The sequence below is a fragment of the Pygocentrus nattereri genome, chromosome 3, assembly GCF_015220715.1.
Source record: "Pygocentrus nattereri isolate fPygNat1 chromosome 3, fPygNat1.pri, whole genome shotgun sequence".
Taxonomy (NCBI): Eukaryota; Metazoa; Chordata; class Actinopteri; order Characiformes; family Serrasalmidae; genus Pygocentrus; species Pygocentrus nattereri.
In genome coordinates this window covers 27620137-27642536 of record NC_051213.1, presented here as the reverse complement: position 1 = coordinate 27642536, position 22400 = coordinate 27620137, and the positions used below count along the sequence as shown (strand labels likewise).

At 39.1% G+C, this 22400-nt stretch overlaps 1 protein-coding gene across 1 annotated transcript in view; it reads left to right on the top strand.

Annotated features, from left to right (window-relative positions):
- Window positions 1–21731, top strand: part of LOC108434887 (lysophosphatidylcholine acyltransferase 1) — a 36835-nt gene extending 15104 nt beyond the window's left edge. Inside the window, exons 4-14 of the mRNA XM_017710323.2 lie at window positions 1740–1852; window positions 6818–6878; window positions 7100–7158; window positions 8876–8910; window positions 10658–10712; window positions 13001–13083; window positions 13170–13295; window positions 14901–15054; window positions 15342–15440; window positions 16056–16197; window positions 16875–21731. Of these exons, the coding sequence (XP_017565812.1) occupies window positions 1740–1852; window positions 6818–6878; window positions 7100–7158; window positions 8876–8910; window positions 10658–10712; window positions 13001–13083; window positions 13170–13295; window positions 14901–15054; window positions 15342–15440; window positions 16056–16197; window positions 16875–17050 (1103 nt within the window). The 3' untranslated portion in view covers window positions 17051–21731. The remainder of the gene's footprint in view (window positions 1–1739; window positions 1853–6817; window positions 6879–7099; window positions 7159–8875; window positions 8911–10657; window positions 10713–13000; window positions 13084–13169; window positions 13296–14900; window positions 15055–15341; window positions 15441–16055; window positions 16198–16874) is intronic.
- Window positions 21732–22400: the final 669 nt, after the last annotated feature.

Genomic DNA, 22400 nt, shown 5'->3' with positions numbered 1-22400 from the left:
GGATATGCTGTTGCTTGTCTTACTTTTTTGGATCTGTGACCAAGACCTTTAACGCCTGTCTAATGACACTGGATAAATAAGACTGAACTTACATACTGACCCCAAACTCCTCTTAAATATCCATATACACCTTCCTCTGTGTCTCCTAAGAGTTGAGCTATGAAACACCAATGTAGCAATAGACTTGAATGTCAAAGGAAACCTAAAATAGCGCAATATTAGTGAAATTTATAGGCAGTTGGTCTCTCTAGGTTTGTTTGTGATGATGCAAGCAGCCTGCCATCAAGTTGCGCTACTCTATGAATTCATGGATCAGAACAGCAGTAGTTTGATATTTAGCTTTTTCTGCTAGATGGAAGGGGAATTCCACAGCATGTTCCAAATGTCTACACATTTTCATTTGTTGAGATGGACACCAAGCCATTCAGAGTGGTTTATGAGAAATGGTGTGTAGTGGGAAAACATACCAATTCATATATCATTACAGTCGACATGATGGGGAAACCGTGGTTGCAAAGTCTGCAATGCGAATATTGCCGTTTTATATATTGTGAAATGCTGATAGTAGTAAAAATGCAATTTATCTGAAAAAATAACTTCACTTTGAGGGCTTTTTTTTTTGCTTTACAAAATCCTGTAGGTACATCTTTGCCCTGAAAAGCAGCATAATTGTAACCACTTCACAGAGTGCTACACAATTAGATGAAGGAAAAATCTGTTGCAAATTTTTGCCAATTATGATGTAGATGTGATTATTCTTTATAAATTAAGCTGAAGGGCTTTTGCATAGTGTATACATACTGTATATATCTACTTCAGTATTTGATTTTAATCTTTCTCTATTTTATTGGGTTAAATTTTATCTTGACACTTGAACCAAGAGAGATGCATTGAATATGCCTGACTGCCAGTTAACAAGCTCTGCGTTAAGTTCAGTTTCCCAAATTAAAATGTGTTCAGGCAATGTAAAATGATGGTTAATAAAATTCAAACTCCAGCTCTTTTGATTTGAAAATTGTAGCACTCTTTTAAATTGTAGTGTCGATATAAAAGCAATCATTCAGCCCAGTTTCATGTAAAGCATTTACCATCTGGTGCTCGTCACCACCATTTGTTAAGAATTCTGACACATTAATATACTCTGGAATGGTGCATTTCTAATTCAGGCCTCTCTAGTTGACTCATCTTTAAGATTTCATTATGCAGAAAATGGAATTAACCTTTAACAGGAAAGTTAAAACGGGTAGTTTTATGAAGAATCATTCACACAATTTTCCTTTGACTCAATGTAGTTTGCATCTTCAGTTTTGCATAGAAACTATAAAGCTGATGTAATAGAGGACTCTTAAAACCAGTGATTAGCGTTGTTGTAAACTGAATGCCAGAATAATTTTACATTTGCCTCAAAACTGCTTTTGAGTTAAGTAATCTTATTTGCGTATGATGTTATTGATGGACATCTATGAAAAAGTATATTAAAAGCAGTAGTAGCAGTGTGAAGATTGTTTTTAGAGATTGTCAGTAGAGAACTTCATTTGAGAATTTAAAAATTTCAAGGTGGAGTAAATAAATGCTTGTCTTCCCTTTCGCAAACTTAGTGATGAGGTTGTGAAGAAAGAATCCAAGACATTTAATTTAGTGATCTCTGTCTGCTCTGCACGATCAAGAATACAAATGTTCACATCCTACTTATCAAATGCTGACATTCCCTAAAATGTCTCAATATCTTTGTCTTGCAGCCTTGATTAAATACATCCGGCCCGTGTTTGTGTCGAGGTCAGACCAAGATTCCAGGAGGAAGACGGTGGAGGAAATCAAAAGGAGGGCTCAGTCTGGAGGGGAGTGGCCTCAGGTGATGCTTAGTTTCAAAGTTATGGACAGTAGATTTTTGCATGCAAGCGTGTTTCTTTCTTGGACATTCCCAGTAACCCTGTATGCAGTTTATGCATGTGAAGTGAAAATAAATTCGTGTTTGGCAGGCATGACTGGTTTTTAGAGAACATCCAGGATCTGATAACAAAAAGGTAGAAACAGGAAAATAATTATGCAGAGTTGCGTCTCGTGATTTTCTTCTGTTTTTTCACGATTTTCATTGTTTCAGATCTTTAAACAAAATTTAACGTAAGAAAAACAACCTTAATAAACAGGAAATGCATTTTTAAATAATTTATTGAAGGGAAAAACACCAATTGGTCCTGTGTGAAAAGTTAATTACCCCCTTAGTTACTCAATCAACCAGTTATCGAATTTAGTTAATAATTAGGATCAGCTAAACAAGACACTGAGGCCTGATTTCTGCCAGCCCAGCTGAACTTAAATATCACTTAAATAGAATGTGAAACTGGCTAAAAGGTCTTAACAAGCAGCACACTATTTCACGATCTAAGGAAATTCCATTATAGTTGGGAATTTTGCTGAAATATTTCTGTCTGGAAAGGGCTACAAAGCCTTTGCTTCTGTAAAGCTGCTTTGTGACAACATTGTTGTAAAAAGCACTATACAAATAGACTTTACTTGACTTGACTTGACTTTGCTAATACTCTGGGACTCCAGTGAACCACAGTGAGAGCCATTATGTCCAAATAGAGAAAACGGGGAACAGTGGTGAATCTTCCCAGAGGCAGGCTTACCAAAATTCCTCCAAGAGTGCAAGAAAACCCAGATGATCTTTTTTTTTTTTTTTCTTTCCTCTTCTGTAATTAGCTTTCAAACTGGCAGCACACTGTTAGTTTTAGGCTGGTGTGTGTGCGCGGTGAGTGTGTAGGTCGTGTGCCACATCACTGCAGGGTCTCCATCTACCCACCCCCCTTTTGTGAATGGTCAGAATGGGGCATGTCATGGTGTCCTGCTATATTTATTTTTTTTAAAAAAAGTGACGGTACAAAGTTTTTTGAATGCAAGCTTTCTTAAAGGAGCAGATTGGCAAATTCAGTTTACAGTGTTTTCTCTTTCTAAATTTTGTCCATCAGCCTAGACATGTTTGGCATCTAAGGTTTGCTTCTTTAGCATTGCACTCGAGTTCCCTGACTCGATGTAACTAACAAGTGATGCAGTTGTTCCCCAAAGTTTTTACCGTCTTGTACTCCTTCAGACAGCATGCATACCTGCCGCCCCCCCCCTTATACATATACGTTGTACATAGGGCTTGGCGATAACCGTATTACCACAATACCGCGGTTATGTAATGCCTACCGCGGTGTTGAGCTCATTACCATCATTTATTTATTTATAAAATGAATAGTTCCCGCTCTTCTGACTGACCCAACACTTTTCCGTTTTGATTGCTGTGCACGTGAGGGAAAGGGACAGTCCATTGAATAAATGGGGGGTTTCTTTTTGTGAGTGATTTATTTTTAATTATTTCTAGGTTTCGGTACTTGTGATATTTACAGATAACAATCAGTGTAACACATATACATGCACAGTACACAAAAATAAAAGCAGTTAGATTTTAATTCCTTTGTGCTGAATGAAAAAGCACATCTCTTGCATGGTAGCGTCCATGCAGATGACTGAGCCCACGTTACTCAAATCAACAATGGCGACAAATCTAGCTTCCAAGCCAAATACTGTCACCAATTTGGGCACATTTTGGCTTTGAGCCAGATGACAAGGGATCGCCGGCGAGTTTGGATGAGGCAGTATGCCGCATTTGCAGAAAAAAAGTATCCGTCTCAAGAGGAAATATGACCAATCTAAGATCACATCTTAGATTTAACCATCCTTCTGTGTTTGCCGAACTTGGCAGCAGCACACCTGCGTCAGGAGGAGGTACCACCTCAGGTCAGCAGCGACTCTCCGAGGCCTTTGCGAGAGGAGCAAAGTACCAGCGTGACAGCAACCAGTGGTGAGCGCTTACTGACAGTGTGACTCGCTATTTGGTTGAAGAAATGGTGCCGTTTCGCACTGCTGAGAAGCCCGCATTCATAGCCATGCTGCAGACTTTTGATAAACATGTACTTCCCGACCGAAAGTACTTTTCTCAAACAGCGATCCCTGCAATGTATCTTACTGTGAAGGATGAGCATCATACAAGACTTGAAAGACGTTGACCATTTCTCAGCGACAACGGATGTGTAGTCTAGCGTGAATATGATGCCATACATGAGCCTGACCATTCACTGTCTCAATGCACACTGGGAACTAAAATCAAAGTGCCTGGAGACCGTATTCATGCCAGAAAGCCACACAGGTGACAACTTGGCGGAAGCCCTCAGGTCCTCCCTCCAAGAGTGGTCCCTGGACGAGAGGAAACTGGCCTGCATTACGACGGACAGCGGGGCCAACATCGTGGCTGCGGTGCGTAAACTTGGCTGGCAAAGGCTAAGCTGCTTTGGCCATAATCTACATTTAGCAGTTACCAACGCACTGAAAAACGAAAAGGACCGCACAGCCCGGCCATGGGTTTGTGCAGAACGTTGGTGATGACTTTCTCGCAGAGGTGGCAAAAGAAGAGAAAGCTCCAGAAAGAACAAACTGAACTCCACTTGCCCCAGCAATGCTTAGTTCTGGTGAGTTGTCCTGAACTTCCACTCCTATCCAGTTCTAGCACTGTAGCATGCGAACTTGTCAAAATAGGCTACAAAATATATAATTATATATAAATAATAATAATAATAATAATACATGATTACAAAAAAAAATTCAAAACGAATATGAAACGAAATAGCCTATCAAATGCATTACTGGGCGAAATTTACGGACAGGCCAATTATCAGAATTTCTTCTGCCTATGTTAATCATCAAACAGCCCAATGTTAACATAGCATACTTATAAGTAGCCTACTTTGAAGACGATTGTTGGGGGGGGGGGGTGCTATGCAGAAGATGATAGAACGCGTTCTCGAGCAAACCCAGCCATTAAGAGTGCTGGATGACCGGCCAACATTTGATTCCTACTTGGCAGGACGTCGAGGTCCTAGAATCAGTTAATGCAGCGCTGAAGAAAGCCGCGGATTTTACAGATGCGCTGTCTTCAGAGAAGACGGTCACAGCATCCTCTGTGAAACCGGTCTTAGTTACTAAGTGAGGATCTTCTGCTCCCAACCAAGGAAGACACGGAGTTGACGCGCAACCTGAAAATAAAAATGACCGGAGTCTTGGAAGACAAATACAATGCACCTGCAACACAGTGACTGTTGGCAAAGGCCTCCTTCGTTGACCCAAGATACAAGGACATCAATCCTGTAGATGATGTCAAAGACACGCTGTTGGAGGAGATGCTGGCAGTACCCGAAGAGCGCCACCATGACGGAGATGGTGCCATGCGTGCGTCGACGGCTGGAGAAGGAGCAAGTGCTCCAGCTCCTAAAAAAAATGAATCTCGCAGACCTGCTTGGAAAAAGAAAAGAAAAGACCTTCACTCCAGTCCCCAGGAGAATCTGTGCGACACTGAACTCACGAGGTATTTGCAGGAGGAAGTCGTTGATTCGCACTCGGACCCGCTTGCGTGGTGGCGGTTAACCGCTGCACCACGGTAATACGTTGCTTTATCACCGTGGTAAAAAAAAATCCATACAGTCACAGCCCTAGTTGTACATATTGCCATGATGCACATGTAAGACATTTAGGCTTACAAAATCGGCGCAAGTTTATAATGCGATGAAACCCCAGATGTGCTGAATAATATGAATGTTATTCAAAAGTTCAGTGGTCTGTATAAGGTGAGACACTTAATTGAACAGTGAATAACAAAATATTCCCTTACATGCCACAGATCACATTCAGCACAGTGGCATCACCTGTAAGTAAGCCGACAATAATAACCACAGCAGCCTTGACAACCATAGAATTTTAAAATGTGTTAAATGTGAACTTTCACACTTTTTAGACGCTCCCTTAACCAGTAACGCATCACTTTTGTTGTTTTGATGATTTCATGTTCAACAGAATTTACAGAGGATTTTGTTGGAATATCTTCTCAGGAATGAGAGTGTAGGTCTTGTCATTTTTTCGATCTCTACTACAACCGTGAACGGAACCCTGTCTGAAATTGAAACTCACAGCTAATGTGGTTTATACAGGCCATAACAACATTAGTGAAGGGCACTCATTCATGCCAACAGAACAGCGCTTTAGATTAAACACACTATTCAGAGGAGCCGCTCAGTTTCAGTGAGGATCTCTTACTCAGCAGTTGGTGAGTGGCGTACTTAGCTGTTTATGTAGTCTATGTAATTGTGCAGCTGGCTAATGTTTGGCTTCATTTAATCTTTATTTCAATACATCAGAATTTTTACGTAGCATGACTGTTATTTGATGTACCCCTCAGGGTGCGCATATCATAGTTTAGGACCCACTGAAGTGATGGATATTTTTGCCTGTTCAGTTAACATTTTTTGAATTGTATAGTCACTTACTTCCTTCACAAGGACTTAAACAAGTCTATCTGAGGTCGCTTATATGGTGTCCAACATAGCACTGTCTAATAATCAGTGCTTATTACTTATCAGCAAAAATGAACAGAACTACAGATAATGTGGCTGCTACTGCTGTTTTTAGCTATGCCACGTATGTCAAACTGTGTTCCTCCTGGGCCACAGCTCTGCAGAGATTATCATTTTACCTTATCTAATGCCCAGAGTTCAGTTGTTAATTAGATAAAGAGTTAAATCGTATGCCTTTAATGATACAGAAAGCTGAGGTGCTGTGGCCTGGAGGCTGACACACTTGGTGGTGTCTACGTTACTTCCATAGCTTGAATGCAAATGCAGAACACAGACACACACACAAAAATGACTATTTGGTGGGGGTGGGGGGGGCATTGTGATTCTTAACTTAAATATGATTACTGATATTTAATTTTCATCCTTTGCAGATAATGATATTTCCAGAGGGAACATGCACCAACAGATCCTGTCTGATCACATTCAAGCCAGGTCTGTGTGTAATCTGTACTTGCTGCTTGAATTTGAGATAAAAAATATACAGCATATTCACACTTCCTTCCTTTAACATTTCGCTGACATTTTTCAGCCATCTGACCACAAGAGCTACGTTAGACTGCTTTAGACTTGCTGTGTAGCCGGGCTGTTTTTTTTTTATACTTTGTCTGAAGAGTAATAACTTTTCTTCTGTTTCTTGTTTCCTTTTCATTCAGGTGCATTCATTCCAGCAGTGCCCATACAGCCTGTTGTTATTCGGTACCCTAATAAGCTGGTAAGCCCCTGTGAGCATCTTTTAGAGAGAGGGTCTGTGTGTGTATGTGTAATTTAAAAAAAAAAAAAAAAAAAAAAAAAAAAAATATATATATATATATATATATATATATATATATATATATATATATATATATATATATATATATATATATATATATATATATATGTGTGTGTGTGTGTGTGTGTGTGTGTGTGTGTGTGTGTGTGTGTTCACACTTGCTTCACACATAGTGGTCTTGTAACGTGCTGAACCTCTGGCCGTTGGGGGACAGGAGGAAGTGAATTTTTCCCTTAAAGATAATGAAGGGGTTTCAGGAGCAACTGAGCTGAAGAAATCTATTGTTCTTTCTACGCTCTCAGATTTTGTGGTGGAGAATGGTCTGAATATCTCCACAGTTGTAATCTCACTAAATTCTAAACTATAGGTGGAGATCTGCCTCATAAGTTGAGTGAATATGGTTTTATTAACCATAAATATAATTTATTATGCTTACAAAAGGCTAAATATGTGCCCTGGATGTTGAAACAAACTGGTCATGAATGTTGTCCTTCTTTTCTTTTACATCCGCCACAATCAAACTATAGGATACAACCCCCCTGCTCACGGTCTCACCCTCGCATGCACTTTATGTATAATTATGCACTTATGCATGCATTTTTGCATAATGTCATCGCTGACAGATTCCAACTTTGCTTGATCATTTACATTAGAAGCCACAGTGTACAGTGCTATTTGGGATGACATTTTGTTTCATCTTTTCATCGGTTTAGAACTGCAGTGGCTTTTCATAAAGTCACTACCAAACTATACTGTTGGCTAGCATTCCATTAGGTAACTGCGTTCTGGTGGATGCCAAACTCAGATTCATCCTTCATAATGCCAGATAATGAGGGGTGATTCATCACTCCAGAGAATAAGGTTCAACTGCCTCGGAGTCCAATGGCGATGTCTTTATACCTCTTTAGCTGATGCTTGGCATTTTGTGTAGTGATCTTGGGCTTGGTTGCAGCTGCTTGGTCATGGAAACCCATTTCAAGAAGCTCCCAATACATAGTTTTGTGCAGATCTCCCAGAGGCAGTCTGGAGCTGTGTTCAGTTATATTACAGAGGAGTTTGTGTGGTATGTGAGTTTATCTATGGCAGGGGTGTCCAATCTTCTCTGCAAAGGACCAGTGTGGCTGCAGGTTTTCATGCCAAACAAACTGGAGCTCACCAAGATTCCAATTGTTTAATCAGTTGACAATTGATGATTTGTGCTCCTGCACTGTTGGAATGAAAACCTGAAGCCATACTGGCCCTCTGCGTATGAGTTTGGACATCCCGGTCTATGGAGATAGAGAAACACCTGAAGAGCTAGATGAACTAGAAGAGGTGTACACATACTTTTCATCATATGATGTATTAATTACTTGTGAGTGCAACAGATAGTACAGTGTTTTGTTTGAATAGTTTATAAAAGTAATTGTAAACTATAACCGAGCCTAATCCAGTTGTTTTTTTATTCTGATAATCTGAGTAGTGGAACACGTTAAATTTCAGTTCATATCGTGCATCCTCACTTGGAATCACTTTAAAAGTCAATTTTTAATACAGTCCCTAGTTTGGTAGTGTTTACTCACTGCTGCATAGGCAAGGGTAATGTCAGATCACCAACTGAAACAAGATCATACTTTGCAGTTCTGTGTGTGAATTGTGGTTGTATCTGTCTCCTCAGGACACCATCACCTGGACATGGCAAGGCCCTGGAGCGTAAGTACTGACTTTTCTTACAAGCTTAAACTGCTGCTAAGGCCAGGCTTCAACAGCTGAATAGACCTTTAACTCCTACTAAAACTAGGCATAAACTACAGAGCCCACTTTTGAGGCTTACATGACTGGGCTCTCCTTTGTTATTGCTAAGGCAGACATGATTTAAATCGGGTGCAAAAAAATGACTTTCAGCCATTTTATCCCCATTTTTCCAATAAATTTGCCATAGAAAATTAAATTTTCCCTCTTTCCTCTCTTTTCTTTTCCGCAGGAAACTAAGCTGAGAAAACAGCCTGTTTTGAATTCACTGTTTTTTTGATGTCACACAAACCGTAGCATTGGCATATTCACAAGTTCCATTACCTTTCAGAGCACATCCAGTTAGCCCTGCCCATTTACACTGTCATAGTGTTTCGACTCCATTTGCTTTTTAAATTAGTCACAACAGAGCACACTTAAATATCAGTCTTAAAGGCATAGTACCAAAAAAGATGGTTTAATTATGAGGAATGAAGGAGGGTTGGAAAACAGGTCATTAAGAGAACCTCAAAGAAGAAAAACTAAAATAAAAGCATATGGGCCCTTTAATGAATCCATCTCAATGCTGTTGAATTTGTTTGATATGTAAAGAATGTAATCTAACTGCTTATTTGCCCCCCCCCACCCTCCTTTTATTTTATTTATTTATTTTATATATATATATATATATATATATAAACACCCTGAGTTAGTGTGGTTAAACTGCTGAAAGTACTTTTAACTTGGCTACCATGGATGTACATCTTTGACTTCACAACGGTTTATTTTCAGTGCTTTAAGGAAATGATTAAAAAAAAAACACCACAGCAGGTTTTGATGATTTTATTTGTTGCATAAATAAACTCCCAAATAGGAGGACGTATTTATGCAATAGTGGAATGTAGAGAATAAAAACAATACAGCTTTTTGTTGCTGTTTTTATGGGCTTGAAAATAGCTTGATCATTTTGTGCTTATAATGAGCATGTACTCTGTTGCTATCACTACAATTCCTTATAGTTGATTCTAACATTGCAATTTTAATGCAGTTGAATCTCATTCCTGTTGTTTTATAATGTGTAAATATTTTATCACTCGGTGAGCTTTGAATAGGTAATTAAAAACAAGACGGTTACCGTTTTAAAACTGCTAAGCAAGCTAGAACTAAAATGTAATGTAGCATTTTCTGCTCTGACCTGGAATAAGGGAACCAAATACAATATAAGTGTGTCCTTAAATCTCACCATCAAAGGCTGACAAGGCCAGGACTAAAATTCCCTGCTATTTGTTTGGCCTTGTTAAAAGCTTTATTTGCATTGATTAGTCTAGTTTGTCTCTGATGCTGTTTGATACAGCCCACCTGCGAGTAAAGATAAATTGTAGTGTTTGTTTACAATTCTAAGAAGGGCTGTGATCTTTGTTTCTGGCTCTGCTCTCAGCCTGACAATGAATTACAATACCAAATACCGTTTCCTCCTTTAAAAACGATGCTTAAAATAAGGCTTCTTTTGGATCAGAGCCTGAAATTTCTCCCTGCAGTTGCTCTTAATGATTTGAAAGGGAGGTCAGCACTTGGATGTAAGTCACCAGGATATGTTGCGCTTCCTTTTAGTTGCTAGTTCTGCTAACATGGCATAAGGTGTAATGAGGGGAAAAATAATCTAATCTATGAATAAAATATTTCTTTAAAGAGGACCTTTTAGCTGACAACAGTTCTGATATTTTCCCAGGTTTAAGATCCTGTGGCTAACTCTCTGCCAGCTTCACAACAAGTTTGAAATCGAGGTGAGTGTTCAGTCCTTGTGATTGACTGTCATTTATTTTTCTTGCATCCATGTTGTTTCTGACCCTGAAGACTCCTCTACAGCGTTCCATTTGACCCATTCTTATATTTTTGTCTTGACTGATGGACAGGACACTTCACACTTTCACTGATAATATAACTTATGCTGTTATTAAATAAACATCTACTTAAGCATTCTCTGCTACACAGGCTTTTTTTTTGTAGGGTATAGGCTTAAAGCAATGGCCAGTCGAAAGCTAGAAGCTGCTGCTTATCAAATACACATGCATCATCTTTATTTGCTCAGCGAAATGGATGACATGAGACTAATGCTGTGTAATTTCTGTAGATCTTTGTTGTAATCATTGATGGTTCACAGTATGTAGGTCTCATGAACCGTGAACAGCACAAATGCTGTGTGAACATTGTGTGCGAGTTGTAGCAGTCATACTCATGGGATTGAGCAATAGTTGAGAGAGGAAACTGATGCTCCGACTTTCTGAAAAGCTGCTCTGACAAATCACGTCACTCCTCTTCCACACTGCACCGCTCACATATTCTGCTCCCTTGGCAGAGCTGTACTGTTCATTATTTGCTGTTTTGATTATTACACCATTGGCATGTGTGTCACTGATACCATTAAATACTGCAACATGCATATGAGCCTCTAAGACTGCTTATGTATTGTGAGCATCACACTGACCTCAGATGTTCCTTTTGAGTATTCATGTGATTTGAAGAGATGAACAGTAAAAAAATAATAATAATGCAGGGAATCCTTAATTGTCAAATAAAGGGTTCACCGGTTCATGCAGAGGTATGTTACCGCAGCAGTGAAAGCCTCATTTTTATTTGATTTATTTTAGAAATACTGGTCTTTAGGTATTATAAGACCTTATAGCTTCTATATTACAAAGTGTATATTAACCTTTTAAAGTGAGTCACTCGTAAAGGTCTGCACAAGCATCAGATTGAAGCCCAAAGTCGACCCAAACCCATGAGTTTGAGTCGCAACCTGAGCATGCCTGGCTGGTACTGCTAACTTAAACTGGTACTAAACTTAAACCAGACCAAAATGCCTTGCTGTTAACTAATCTTAGGGGAGCAAATAGCTCCTTGTATGCATCTCAAATCAGTCAGTCTTTAGTTTTAGCAAGTCCAGTTACTTTATATGGACAAAAATCACACAATTAAGATACTGGTACTGTGTAAGATGGTGAAACAATCCACAAAATTCATAATGTAATCTGTGGTGGGCAACTCCACAATAACAGATAACAAATATTGTTTTTTGTGTATTATACCAGTTAGAGGCATTTGTATAAAGTCTGCTAGCTAGTACACATAACTATCAATGTTGCTTTCTGAAATTTGGAAAGAATACATAGTTGTGGTTGTGCTAGTTACTCATCTAATATTTACTTAACAGATGAGTACTGAGAAATAAGTACTTTAATGAGAATCTGCGTGAGGGGTGAGAGATTGATGTGTGCTAATTGGTCAATGATTACTTTGAAGCCTTTGAGCTAACTTGTGCCTTCCTGAAATACAGCTGGAGGAAATGGCTGTATCATAAAGAAGTGCACAGTCTTGTGTCATTGTTTTCAAAGTGTGTTTATCCTTTTTGCCAGCAATTGTTTTTTTTTTTTTTTGTTTTTTTTTTTCCTGTCAAACACCTCAGTTCACTGTTCACCTGCCAGAGCATATTTATTTACATAGAGTCCATCAGCTATAATGCAACCTTTCAGAGCAGAAAGGCTCTGAAACATATCTAAATAATCTTTCACAGCACTAACAAAAATACCAGACAAAATACTGAGCAAAACCCCAGCCAGGTATTCCTTTTTTTTATATATTTACATGACAGCATATAGTTTCACAGGGGTTAATTTTGATTGTGTTATTCATGCCGTGAAGTCATTGTTTCCCCCCGCTCCCCACTTCAGCACCAAATGATATTTTAAATGTGTGGGAAGCACTGGGTGTTCTCGTTTGAGGAGCAGAGCTTTGAATTCAGGGGTTGTTGTCGTCGTCGTCGTCGTCGTCGTCGTCGTCGTCGTCGTCGTCGTCATCGTCTTTCCCCACATTACCCTGTGCGCAAGTCACATATGCACTATTACACCACTGTCTGATTCAGTTCTGCTGCATAGCTTCTACAGGCATGTGTAGTTTCCTTCAGACTACCTTCGATTGAAAGAGTTGTGTGGTAGGAAGTTAAGTCAAGATGTGTTGGCGCCTCTGTGTGTTGCAGGAGTTGTTTGTGTAAGTGGTGGTGTTGTTGTGCTTTCAGTTCCTCCCGATCTACACACCCAACGAAGAGGAAAAGAGGAACCCTCCTCTCTTCGCTCACAATGTGCGCCGCCTCATGGCCAAGTAAGTCCCCTTAGACTGTGTGGCATGGTTAAAAAAACAGGAGGAAGTTTGTATGTCATGTTTGTTCTGTGTGTTTGTCCACTCAGGGCTTTGGATGTCCCTGTGACAGATTACTCATTTGAGGACTGTCAGTTGGCCATGGCAGAAGGCCAACTCAAGCTGCCCGTGGATACATGTCTACTGGAGTTTGCCAGACTAGTCCGGAGATTAGGGTGAGTCTTCCTCACTAGGGGTATGAAATCTTGTCAGTGCATCAGAAGGTAGTGAGTCAACTAAATTGATAGTTATAGGGTCAGTGACAAAATGAGCCTTTTTTGTGTCCGAGTCCCAATTATTTAATAAATACAAGGCATATGTCACTTTATACATTCTTTATGCGAATACATTTTCGGTGCATTAGAATAAAATTTGCTTTATTGATTAATTTCTGGGAGTAAAATTGATTCTCCTGTTTAAAAATCAATTTTACTATTATAAAAGCTATGATGCATCTATGCAGTGAATAGATTCTTGCAGATACAAAAATGCATTTCATATGCTTTTTCAGTATTTTTATCATTTCAAAATTAGCATTTTCAAATTCCTTATTTGCCATCAGTAGTTCCCTCAGAGAATGAAAAGGCTGTATGAGTGTATTTTTAAAGTAATTATGAATTGCACTAAACCATGATGAAACTTGTGATTTCACAGTGTATTGAATTGTTGAACTTTCAAATAATGATGAAATCCTTGTAAGATTGTCACCTCATCCCATAAACTGTCTATGATGCATGATGTCAATCAACTCACACATGCATGCGTACACTGTTTTCACAAAGCACAAAGGTTCTGCTGCTAGAAAAGCATTTACATCTCTCTCACACTCAAAATATACACCGTCACTATGCATTGTCACATTCTTCCACAAACCACCACGTACACTGTTTACTTGGGTTTATTTTTAAGCGCCTATTTACAATGTTCTCATGCACACACGCGCACACACCACACAGTGTGTTCTATTAATTGCCGTTCTGAATAAGTCTGTGTAAAAACAAACGCTGACTCATGTCACACTTGTCGTAATTCAGAATTCGGCACTCATGCGAATGTACACACAATGTACTCTGACCTCATCTTGCTGTCCTGATATTATTCAGCTCCTTACTGTCCTTGTCACAGAGCAGCTAAGCAGGCTGCAATATGCTTGTGACAGTATTTACATGAGGAAAAAAAAAAACATTTGTTGTAGTTGTGCAAGATTGTAATGCTGCTGCTTAGACGGGGGTCAAGGGGTAGAGATAAAGACTCTAAAGCAAAAAAATAAATTTTCATAAGCAAAAAACAATTTTTGCACTGAGGTATACATACTTTCATTTGCAAGACAATGTTGGTATGTCCGTTACATACAAAAATTTATAATAGTAAGACTTATTTGTCAACGAAGTGGTCACCAAACCTCCTCATGGAATTCGGCTGTCCTGTAGAGTTTAGTTCCAACCTGCATCTCATGTTCTCTTATCTAATACTAATGCATCTGATCCAGCTAATCAAGGGCTGTGTCCAATACTGTGTTAAACGAATACTGCTACTTTCTTATTGGCATGAAGCATCTCTGTTAATATTTATGCTGAGAGGTGTGTGTGTGTGTGTGTGTGTGTGTGTGTGTGTGTGCATGCATGCACACTCAATATAAAATTTTTTTTGGGTAACACTTATTTTTTCACTTTCCTACTTTTTGTATTGTTTTCTTAAATGTTGTATGTCCTGAGTCACTTAAGTCACTGTGAGGCTCTCAAAGATCTAGTGATATACTCATGTATATGTGTGCTTTTCAGGCAAAAGCGGGAGAACTCTGAGAAGCTACTGAAAGAGTACAGTAAAAGGGCGCGCAAGCTGCAGGGTCAGAGGCAGAGCCTGGAGGACTTTGCTCAATTTCTGGACCTGCCGCTCTCTGATGTGCTCAGAGACATGTTCGCTCTCTTTGATGAGGTAAGAAATTAACTAGTGACAGCCAGTGTGACTTACCGTTTGTCCTTCATTCTGCCATTTTTGACCCTGTCAGACCAAAGCAACAAAACTGCACTCTGCCTTTTATAGCTGAAGTATAGTTCCTTCTGAAATCTCTGAATAAAAGAGATGTGTGTCATTTTAACAGCAACATTTTGATCATGGCTGGTGATTTAAATGTGAACCTGGAATGGTTAATTTAACAGTACATTGTTTATGTAGTTGGTTCCTTAGTTTTGACCTAAGTTCCTCTGTGTTTTGATTTGCAGCAGGAGGATGGCACAGTGGACATCCGGGAGTTTGTAGTTGCTTTCTCTGTCGTGTGCAGGCCTGCCAAAACACTGGAAACCATTAAGTTAGCATTTACGGTATGTGCTGCGTTTTCTTTCCATAACACACATGCTGCTTGTCAGGTTTGAGGACATCTTGCCTTATTACTCAGTTTAGTCCACCTGAAACAAAAATGGATATCCTGTAATGCAAAACAGCCCTCAGTTTAAAAAAAAAAAAAAACAGAACAAACAAAAAATGAACCAACACCCTGTATTTACCTCTCTCAGTTAGGAATTAAAAAAACAAAACACTTTAGGCCAAACCTTATCTCAGAACGATGCCTCAGACATGAGGCCGTATATTCTCAACTGTTTCATATAAAAACTTTGTGTCAGATGCATTTAAACTGCCTGGATGCCTGGTTACTGTCATCATTGTTGTGAAAGTTTCTTTAGAACACATTTACATCAAACCACACCGAATTAATGTTTGTTTACATTTTAACAATTTAATTATCTGGTCAATTTGAGAAATGAGCAGTAAGCCTCTGCTGATCCTCCTGTAGCAGCACTCCTGCCAATATAAACTCTTGTGCATATTCAAAAGCTTATAAAATGGCAAATTGTAGACTATTGAAAACCAACCCCCGTGGTTGTGGTTGGGGTCAATACTAACTAACTAACTCTAGTTTTTGGTCATTGTTGGGTCAGATGTTCGGGGATGAGGATGATTGGGCGATCACAGAGGGAGAATTGGCTTGTATCCTGCGGACTGCCCTCGGAGTGGCAGAGCTCAGAGTGTCCCGCCTCTTCAGTGCGATCGATGTGGACGACAGCGGAAAACTTACATTTGGTGAATTTTCATTTGGTTGTTTGTTTGTTTGCTTGTTTGTTTGTTTTTGGGTTTTTTTTTCTTTGGTTGTCAATCTTTGTGTTTCTCTATATTCTATTTTTATTACTTTGGTGACAAATGACATACACATGTAATGACAGTACAGATACACAATACAGATAAACTAAATGTATCCAGACACTGCTTCTAATTAGTACTAGGCTGTTTGGCTACTTTAATGTACATCTATATCTGACAGACATTCAACTGCACACACACAGATTGTATCTCTGTAGAAAAGCATTGGCAAATTGAATTGGAGGCTCTGTAGCAGCCAATTTGAACAATTATTGAGGTAGTAAAACACTTTTTAATGCTAAGGCTATGTTGACCCAGGACTTTTTCTTGGATTGTACTTAAATAGGCTATAGTATAAAAAGAACTCGGCACAGTCTGCACCTGTAATTTTATGAGGTGCTCAGTTAAAAATGCTGATCCTCAGGTCAGTCATTGGAATAAACAATCCTCTGGATGAATAGCGTTTTATGGCCAAGTGATTATGGCTTTTGAGATGCATTGACCAGTAGTGTAACTGAGTATACTGTAGAGCAGGGCTGTGTAAATGTAGCGTTCAATGTTGTTCCTCACGGTTCTGCTTTTTCTGACTTCTCTTGGTCCCTTGTGCCCCCTTTTGGCAGAGATGTTCCAAAGCTTTGTGGAGCAGCAGCCAGACTTTGCTGAGGAGTTTCTGTATGCAGATAATGCAGGCTTCTGGGGCAGTCCACCCTCCTCCAGCTCAAGCCCTGTGTCCAATGGCTTCTGTGCTGATTTCACCCCCAACGATCACCACACTGGTCAGAAGAAACTCAACTGAACATCTCTGCCACCCAGGCCTCTGTTTGCTAACTGTCCGACCCCGGAGAAGAGTGAGAGGAAGAGCACGGAAGGGAGGCGGAGGCCTTTGGACTGCCAGTGTCCGAAAATGCAAAGTTTACTCCCGGTCAACCAGGACGTTCTTGTGACTCTTTGGTTGTCTTCACTTCTCCTTTCTCACTTGCTTTCTCCCTGCTCTTCCTTTTGTTTTTCTTGTTTTGTGTCTTTTTTTTTTTTTTTTTTGGAAAAAGGGACAAAATCTGAGAGCCAAAAGATGGTGATTTCTGGTTTAAAAAAAAATTTATTACTTGAAAGCCAAGCACTTATTGTTTTCGTTTGTTGGGGGAATAGATTCGGAGGAGAAATATTAGAAACACTGTCATCGAACGTCAACAGTTAGGGAAGCAAAATGGTGAAGTCTCTTTAAAAGTGAAACTTTATTTCCCCTCTTTTTCATGTTTTATTATTGTAGATGCCTTTCTTAATCTCCTTTAGTAAGCGTTTGCATGGGCTCGATGCTTGATGACAGTATTATTCCAGTGTTTGACTGAAGGGTCACAAAAGCACTGGTGACAAATATCTGGCCTCTAAGAATGGAGGGTCAGATTTGAGGTGCATTTAGGCCCAAATCAATATGCTGGTCTGAATTTAACTGAGCCAGTCCAATTTTTAATTCTTGATCTTTTTTTTTTTGGTTTGTTTTTTGGGGTTAGTTTTTAAGCTCAGGGTTTGGTTAGAAGACTGAAGCTTGTGTCTTGATGAGCACCATGTGTGAAGGTAGCGGTGAGTGCATGTGATAGTTTATGGATCTCCACTCTTTTGACATGCTGGTTCTTCCTTTGGCCAAATCAGTTACCCCATCATCAGTAGTCTCAGCAGTATGTAGGTAATTGCGATTTGTTTCCTTTTTTCAGCGAAATCCGACATCAACAAGGACCAAAAGTCTTCTATTTGCATGTATTCTCTGGTAGTTCTCTGTAGTGCACTGAGATTATGAAGAAGGGCAGGCATCGAATAGAGTGTTTCTTAGCTGACAGATCTCTTTATCTATATTGCATCATCTTATGGCATTCCTTTGTCTTTATTGTTTTTTGAGACAGAGCTCCACCTTGAGGCCGTCCCTGCTGAGACACAGTAATCTGCGATTGTGCCCTTTTTTGAGTAAACTTACAGCTCAGCAGGCCTGGTGCAGTGCTCTTTAAAAAATTTTCAGCGACCAAACAAATTTATTCACATTTTCTTCTTACTTCCTTAGATGTAATCAGCCAAGTCATGTTGGGAATAACAAATGAATATTATTATTAAAAATAATATTGTTTTTTAATGAATGCTTGCAGCAAGTTTATGGCCATGCAGTTTATGGCTGTGCAGTTTACACAACGCTAATTCATAGTTCGAATAATGCTTCCACTCTTTGTTAGCATTAGCTTTGTAGCTCCAGTGCAAACTTAAAGCAGCAGATTTCAGACGCCAATGACGTCTTAGCTGATCGAATACATTTGGGTGAGAAAACTGTAAACCACACAGTTTTGCCAAACTATTCCTTTACTGGAATCTCTGATTGGGACCTAAAAGCATTTAATCATCACTGCCAAAATGTGTTTTTCCGTAAGAACGTGTTTGCTGCTGGTCAGACAGTTGTTCATAAAACAGGAGCTTAACATTCAGCTCTAATTTGAAGAAACAGAAAAACAGCTTTGTCACATCTTCATATAATATTCTCTACCCACTGCTGCTAAGTAGCATGATTATTATTTGATGACGTCTTCATTAAAATTTGATAGGAAATGCTACTTATAGCTCCTGTAAGCTTTAAAATGTTGCTAATGTCTTTCCCTTTTAACCCAGAGCAGCTCCTATCATTTTGATAGGAGCGTTATGGCTCAAAACATGACCTCGTTCTTTCTCTTTGAATCCATTTCTGCCTGAGCTTTTTCATTTTTCATTGATATTATTCATCTTATTTGTTGCTTAGTTTTCTGGACCTAGCTGGTGTTCTCTTTTCTGTTGGAGAATTGGTCGTGCCCAGTCACCAGTCGTGTAGAACCAGTCACACTATTTTTGACAGCTTAAGGGAGCTCAGGTTTAGGGCAATAGTTTGGTGAAAATCAGATTTACACAATTTTCCCTTAAAACCCTGATGGACACATTTGGTGTTTGAAATTCTCTGTTTTGGATTAAGGTCCATTGATTTCACAAAAACAAGTACTAGCCAGCATCATTTGGCTTCTACAGCTTTGTAGCTTCAGTTTTGTTTTGTGTTTTTTTTTTTTGTGTGTGTGTGTTTGTCAAGCTGTTACATTGGCTGACAACATCTGTGGGTTTATTTGCTGACTCCCAGGACAAGGCTAAAGGGAATTGTACTGGTGCATGGAACAAAAGACACGTTTACTGTTACACATTTAAACAATCGTGATCCTTTTAACCATCTAACGCAAATGAGCTGAAGTAGACTTTGGTTTTCATTTTGCGGAAATTTTTATTCTCCATTAGCAATTTAGGAATGTTTCTTAAAGTTTATTTTGATATTGAAGCAGTTAAAAGTGTAATTCCTATAAAATTTCTTTCAGAGCGTACGGTTTTATATGATCTGTTTTTTATGGTTGACGTGTTTGTGACCGTGATAAGATTCAATTTTTCTGATGTTATATTTTTGACTATCATTTTAACATGAGAGAACCACGATTCTCATTCAGTCTCAGGCATACAAGGACAGACTCCTTTATTGCCTTACCATATACCGCTTTTTCTTCAGCTGTTTGACTTATTATTATTATTATTATTATTATTATTATTATTATTATATACAATAATTTTGTGCACACTTTCAGCCCTTTTTTCCCAGAAATGAAATGCTTCACTTCATTGTCGTACATGATCACATTTGTACTGTTTGTTAATGAAGCAATATTTCAGCAACCCAATCACTCTTCACCTGTTAAACAGTCTATGTATTTTAAATATTCCTTGATGCTGGGCATTTTGTGAATTTTTGATATACATACGCGATTCTTTTTGTTAATGTTTTTTTTTCACTGCCATGATCTGTGGTCTGAAATGTTACTTTCAGATTGTACTGCTGGTTGAATTGATGGAAACGTAGTTCACCTGTCTTTGTACATTGTACGTGCTATATTCCTAAATAACGGCGAATGATTACTATTGTTAATGGAGGTTTTTGTTTTGTTTGTTTTTTTTTTTTTTAACTTTGTTGATGTGAAATGCAGATTTCTTACAGATTAATGCTGGCCTTGAATTTCAGTGTAATTTCTATAATGAAAAGTGAATGTATAGACAATCTGTCACAATCAGAAAATGATGCACAGTGAGCTCGTCCTTGATGTGCAGCTGTTGTACATATGACAGGACGGATGACTGCCGCACTCATTGTGGGCCTGCGAAACACTCATCACTGCCCAAGTCCAGATGAGTTTCCTTGTGCTGGCACTTTAGACTTTTCTTCTACTTTTTGGATCATTTCTTTCCTTCCCCTGATAAAATGTGACTGTGTGTCTGGTTTGCATGTCATGAATAGGTAGCAACACGTTCCTGTTTCTCTGTGTTTGCTTCCAGACTGCAGGAAGGGTTTGTAGGATCTGAACTTGGCCTTTTCTGCTTTGTTGGTATTAAGGGACCCAGCAAGTGCAGTGCTTTGCCACTCGGGTGCTGAAATCAGGCCTTTAGCTGCTAGTTAGTGATCACTTACCATCATGGCCATGCGATCCAGTTCATTCAAATGGAATGAAGCGGCCAGTTTCACGTCTGCAGGTTTTGAAAAACGGCATGATCTGCCTTGCGAAGCCAAAGAGCAGTAACTACACTTCAAGCTTCAGAGTTCTGTTATAGTGTGGATTTTGTGGTTAAAACCCAGTTTTAACCAAAACTGTAGTTACTACATTTTGCCTTTGTATGGCAAAATTGAGTTTGTCTTGGTCGTCTGAACACAGCCTCTGAGAAACTTCACTGCCTCTTCTCTCGTCAGGATTTCAGAAATCTGTGCAGCGCCACCCGATAGTGGAGGTGAAGCAAACAGAAAAAATACATTTAGTGGAGAGGGAGTCTCTTCCTGTCTTCTCTAAGGGACCTGCTTTGGTAGTGTAGGAAGGGTGTTCACTATTGTGGCTGTGGTGGTTTTCTGAAAGGAACAAAGTAAATTAGTCCACCACAAAAGGCTGACAAGCTTCGCAAAGGAAGGCTTGAGCATACGTACGACGTAATTATGTAGTGAGAAACTGAACAACAGTGTGTTCGAGTTAAAGATCAAATCGAACTTCATTTTCTTTTCTTGCTTTTTTGTTTTAACTGAAAAGTCGGTTTCTTCTTTATTTAACACCGCTTACGTTGAATACCTCACATAACCACAGGCTTCTTTTCTAGACGGCCCCTCAACAGCCCAGTTACATCCATTCCTCTGCGTCTCATCTATAACGGTGTCCCCTTCGTCTGAGCTGAAGACGAGAGACGGCTCTCCGATGGCTCGGCGGCGGACCCTCTCTGCAGATACAGACATGCGTTTTTTTTTTTTGTTTGTTTTTTTTTATTATTATTAATTAATTTTTTTAACCCTTTTTTTGTAATGTATGGAGAGTCATTTTTACAAGATATTTTGACCCGTCTGTTTTGACTGCTATGAAATTACTTGTCATTCTGACTCTTGAATAAAAAAGGGATACATCTTAGGACCCTTGATTTTCTTTGTGCTTCACTCTTAAAGGAAGGACGTTCAGCTTTATGAGTGTAGATTGGGGGAGTTTAACATTTGTAACTAAATCAATAAGCGAATTTTACAACACTCTGAACAGTCTGTTAAGATGAAAATGGCAGATTCTGGAAAAACAAGTCCCGTGATGGAATTGTTTCTTTAAAGCCCCGTAAACTTGAGCTGAGCAAGATGAGCAAGAATGTGTTACATTTGAGGTGAAGTATCTTGTAAATGTGAGCTGAAAAGTGCCATCAAAATTATATCAAAATGTGTGGCATATCTGGGGAAAATAATAAAAATACATTTTCAGAAGAGCATGAAGCCAGTTGTTCACATTCAGTTTACCTTTGTGCACAGACCACATGCCTTCCTAGGAAATGAGTCTTTAATATTCAGTGTATTTAACGGGATGCAGATATTTCTGTGTTCTGTATGCTGCTGGCATCGAGTTCTGCTCACATATTTTTCATTTTATTCAGATTTACCAACACATTCCATCTTCAGAACAGGCAGGTGAATGTTCTGTGCTTTGCAAGGGGTTGTGTCTCCCTCTAGAGGAGAAGATGGTTATTGGACTGAGATTTAATCGACTGCCACGTCGATTTTAGACCAAAGCTGCGCTGTTGCCTTGCTCTGTTATTTATTCAGT